The sequence below is a fragment of the Gymnoscopelus braueri genome, assembly GCF_963280865.1.
Source record: "Gymnoscopelus braueri genome assembly, chromosome: 2".
Taxonomy (NCBI): domain Eukaryota; kingdom Metazoa; phylum Chordata; class Actinopteri; order Myctophiformes; family Myctophidae; genus Gymnoscopelus; species Gymnoscopelus braueri.
In genome coordinates, this window is record NC_137604.1 from 7,768,542 (window position 1) to 7,770,901 (window position 2,360).

A 2,360-nucleotide genomic window follows, 5' to 3' on the forward strand; every position below is an offset into this window, starting at 1 on the left:
ACCTACAGTAGGGACGACACTGTACTGTAATAGGAAGGTCACAGGTTTGAACCCTGAACCTCTGCTCCTCTCACTGTACTGCATAATTCCCTCCAGATGTTTAACGTAAATCGTTCTCAGCTTGTTTAAGCTGGATGGAGATCAAGCCAATGACAGCGTGAATCAGAGCTGAATGAATGGATCAAGTACTGCAGATCTTTTTGAATGAACATTCTATTATCTCGCTCACTTTGCTTTTATATAATTTGTTTTAAAACGATGATAAAACCTATAGAGTGCTTTTCTAGGTACTCAAAGATGCTTTACAATTAAAACAGGTTTATGGGATGTGTTTTCATTTGTGTGGTAAATTATACTGTATAGTGGTAGTAACCTTTATGTTGTGTTGATGCAGATTTCTTCCGATAAAACTCAACGCTCAGTGGAATCATCCGTTTAAATGCAACATGTTTCGTCTGTTTCATTTCAAGGTACAAATGAGAAGCCTGTATTGTTAATCACCTGATTGAATAAAACTGTTTCATGCATTTCAAAGTGAAAATGAGAAGCTTGCATTGTTAATCACCTGCCTAAATAAAACACGTTTCATTTGATAGCTTGTTTCATTAAACACCTGGTTACAGAAGAAAAACACCAACATTGTGTATTTTTGTGTTTGATTTATTTTTATTCTTCCCTGGATGAATATGTGTAAAAAAAACAAAACACATAGTTTTCAAGGAACAAAAGAAGCTTGTACAGATGAAGACGTTAGGGTTGGACCTCCACGATATCCACCACCATGAAGTGGAATCCACACCACGGTGCATCTGGCTGAGTGTCTGTAACCAACACAATCTGCTTGTGTTTGGGGGTGAGGGAAGTCGGGCAGGGAGGGGGTGAACTTTGTCACCGCACGTACTCCTACGGGCTGGGGGTGGAAGCCTGTCAGCGGGGAATGTTGAACGGGAGGAGTAGGAACGGAGGCGCTACGTCTTCCCGGTGGATGCTCCTCACTGGCAGGTGAGCCAGTAGGGTACGACGGCAGTGACAACACACAGAAATGTGTGAGGACAAATTAAAGGAGAAATCCGGACATTTTAAGTGTTATCTTTAATGTGTCGTTACTCACCTACCGACGTAGAAAGTGGCGTTGATTTTTTCCTTTTTTTTCGTTGTTTGCTTATTTCTCTCCCTGGCAACACCGAGTTGCCAGGTTCTGGGAGAGAAACAAGCAACCAGCGTTAGCTCGTTCGGCATTAGCGATAGCTTCTCAGGGACTTTCAGTGCATGTTTGAGTATCATGAGACTCTACAATGAGTAGTAGTAGAGAAAAAAATTACTTTGCATCGGTTATAATAGACGAATTTCCCTTAGCCACGCGCTCCCATTATGCCAACGGAGGGGGTCGAAAAAATGACGACAGGGGAATCGCTGGAAAAAATCAACGCCACTTTCTACGTCGGTAGGTGAGTAACGACACATCAAAGATAACACTTAAAATGTCCGGATTTCTCCTTTAACTGGCGTAATGACTAGGGCGGGACTAGGGTTCCAAATGGACCCTTACAGGTCTGTAACTCTGAGAGTGTACAAAAGGAACCAAATGAACCCTTACAGGTCTGTAACTCTGAGAGTGTACAAAAGGAACCAAATGAACCCTTACAGGTCTGTAACTCTGAGAGTGTACAAAAGGAACCAAATGAACCCTTACAGGTCTGTAACTCTGAGAGTGTACAAAAGGAACCAAATGAACCCTTACAGATCGGTAACTCTGAGAGTGGACAAATGGAACCAAATGGACCCTTACAGGTCTGTAACTCTGAGAGTGTACAAATGGAACCAAGTGTACACTCTCAAGAGTTATGGTGGTCCTTGAAATTAAAACGTTTGAGAACCACCGGTATTGTATATCAGACGTGAAGTCCACATAACCAGCTCTGACAGAGTGATGAAACCGGTTCCGGAACAGATTCCGGTTACTCAATGGTGGATCCAGTTCCGGATCCCAACCCTAAAACATGACTAAATTAGGGAGAAAAAGGAGTAAAAAAAGATAATTGACTATTCTAAATGAAAAAAAGAAAAAAAGGAACTGGTGGTGCGTGCTCAGCGTCGGAGTCTCAGGAAGAAGGCGTGCCGACACTCTGTGCTGTCCACAGGGTAGTACTTATCATAGAAGTCCAGGATGTACTCCTCCGTCTTGAAGCCAAACTTCTGGTACAGCAGCATGGCGGGGTTACTGGCCGACACGTGGAGCGTGACGTCTTTCCCCATACATGTCTGGAACACACGCAGAAAAACAAGTATGTGCTTTGATAAAGATGTATATAAACATTAAACTACACGTTTTTAATTTCAATGAACCCCCATAACTCTAA

General features: G+C 42.5%; 1 protein-coding gene across 1 annotated transcript in view; it reads right to left on the bottom strand.

The window, feature by feature from the left end:
• Nucleotides 1–649: 649 nt before the first annotated feature.
• kat14 (lysine acetyltransferase 14) overlaps nucleotides 650–2,360 on the bottom strand; it is a 23,763-nt gene continuing 22,052 nt past the window's right edge. Inside the window, 1 exon segment of the mRNA XM_080443225.1 lies at nucleotides 650–2,262. Within this exon segment, the coding sequence (XP_080299351.1) occupies nucleotides 2,089–2,262 (174 nt within the window). The 3' untranslated portion in view covers nucleotides 650–2,088.